This window comes from Austrofundulus limnaeus, unplaced genomic scaffold, assembly GCF_001266775.1.
Source record: "Austrofundulus limnaeus strain Quisiro unplaced genomic scaffold, Austrofundulus_limnaeus-1.0 Scaffold1269, whole genome shotgun sequence".
NCBI lineage: Eukaryota > Metazoa > Chordata > Actinopteri > Cyprinodontiformes > Rivulidae > Austrofundulus > Austrofundulus limnaeus.
This window is the reverse complement of record NW_013953671.1, coordinates 38111-40064: the sequence shown is the minus strand read 5'-3', so window position 1 is coordinate 40064 and position 1954 is coordinate 38111. Positions and strand designations below refer to the sequence as shown.

The 1954-nt window shown below is 40.2% G+C and overlaps 1 protein-coding gene across 1 annotated transcript in view; it reads right to left on the bottom strand.

Moving 5' to 3' along the window:
• Window positions 1-1954, bottom strand: part of rab10 (RAB10, member RAS oncogene family) — a gene marked incomplete in the record, with an annotated part of 31586 nt that overhangs the window by 15537 nt on the left and 14095 nt on the right. Inside the window, 1 exon segment of the mRNA XM_014031548.1 lies at window positions 860-920. Coding sequence (XP_013887002.1) covers window positions 860-920 — 61 coding nt within the window.

Genomic DNA, 1954 nt, shown 5'->3' with positions numbered 1-1954 from the left:
AAAAAAAAAAAAAAAAAAGCCCTCAGCCTCAGCTTCTTTGTGCCCCTGATCCCCCCAACGTGCACTGAAGCCTGACTGGAGCTGCCCCCTCTCCCTTCAGAGCTCAGTTCTGAGATCTCCCACTGGCCCCTCCCTCTCCCACTGGCCCCTCCCTCTCCCACTGGCCCCTCCCACACACACAGGAGCCGGTCTTCCTTTTACCCCCTGTTGATCTGTATCACTTCCTAAATGTAGTCATGATCATGTTAAGCCATCAGCTGTTCATATTAATTATGTTTATTTTGTTTAATTCAGAAAACTTACAGAATCAGAGACACAAAAAGTTTTTACTTTTTTAATTATTTCAGCATCAGTCTGTGCTTTACTTCATGTCTTCATATGAAGKATAATTAACCCTTACACTGCTGGAGGAAGTCAGACTCACATGTCTGATCAGTTAATCTGTGATCCACTCAGTGGGTCTAGTGAACAAACTGTGAACGTGCATTAATCCCAGATTATTTACAGCTGCTTCAGTGAAGCTCCTGGACTGATTGTTTTCTACAGGCTTATTAAAAGGCTTGGTGTTAGAGCAACAGATTACAGCTGCTGATAATTTGAAGGCTTGTTCAAGCTCAGCTTACAGCTCAGATCCTGACTGTACAAATCTGACTTTTGTGAAACCTTAAGTAAACAATTTAACTGTCATTTCCAGCTGCTGAAACCAGATGTTATGGACTTTAACAATAAGCCTGCAGCAGACCTCCAGATGGACTGAAGACCACTTCCTGCTTTCACATCAGACAGACCATGGAGGATAAAGCCCTCCTGACTGGTGCTCACCAACAAACACCACAACAAAGTTAAATGTCAGACTCACCATATCTGCAGTTTGATCTTCTTTCCTTGTAATTCAACTGTTTTAATCTTGAAGTCTATTCCTGTAAAGAAAAAACAAACATTATCAGATAAGAGTTTCTATGAAAAAATGCCAACCCACAGCTTACAAACTTTTGCAAATGGCATGAAAAGGATTTGAGGAGGTTGTAAAAGGAAGTGACAAATAAAAATATTTAGGTTAAAAAAAGGAAATGACAGTCTGGTTTCTATCAAAGACTCAAATATAACTTCTGTTTCTGCAGTGTCATGTTCAGGCTTTGAGTCAGCTTACACAGTTACAGAGAGATAAATATAATGTTACACTAGTTTGAAACAAAACATTTTAATGTTTTCATTATGTTAGGTTCACTTCAGGGAGAAACATCCATGTCATTTACCTGACTAGTTTAAAACAACAAGCCCTGTGAGTGCTTCATGTTCAGGTTTCATCTGACCAAACTAATCAGTTTATATCACCTCAACCCTCCTGAYACTGTGACGACCTGCTTCATACATCTTGTTTTCTTTATTACACTCAAACATGATCAAAGTTATTTGCAGCCCAAAAGGATGCAGAGAAAAATAACACGTTTCAAAACTATGAAAACACAAAATGTCAAAGTGGAATAACATCTTTTACAACAGTTAGAAAAGTTCTCATTATGAAGACGTTAAAAATGGAGGCTCAGTTTAACCAGGTGACTCATGTTTTCACACGGAGCTGTCAGGTCTGCTCTGGTCACAACTTGTGTCTACTGGTAGGTAAAAAGATGAAGGAACATGTGTTTTAGTGGGGCGGGCCACCCGCATAATTTACACGGGGGATAGGGGGGTTATAACCCCCCCAATAATTTGATCCAGTCAATATAACCCCCCCAATAAAATTGCATCATTTAAGTATACATATATTACATCAATAATTGATTTTCTTTATTTGTTTACATTTTTTAGTAAAATTGCTGCGTGTTTTAATGCAACCCCCTTCTCCCGAACCCCTCCCCTGCAAAAAACTTGGTATCACCCACCCGCTGTCCGTACATGTGGCCCGGCCACTGCTGCACGGATTATGAGGAAGCAGCTGGAGTGAGTGTGGTTC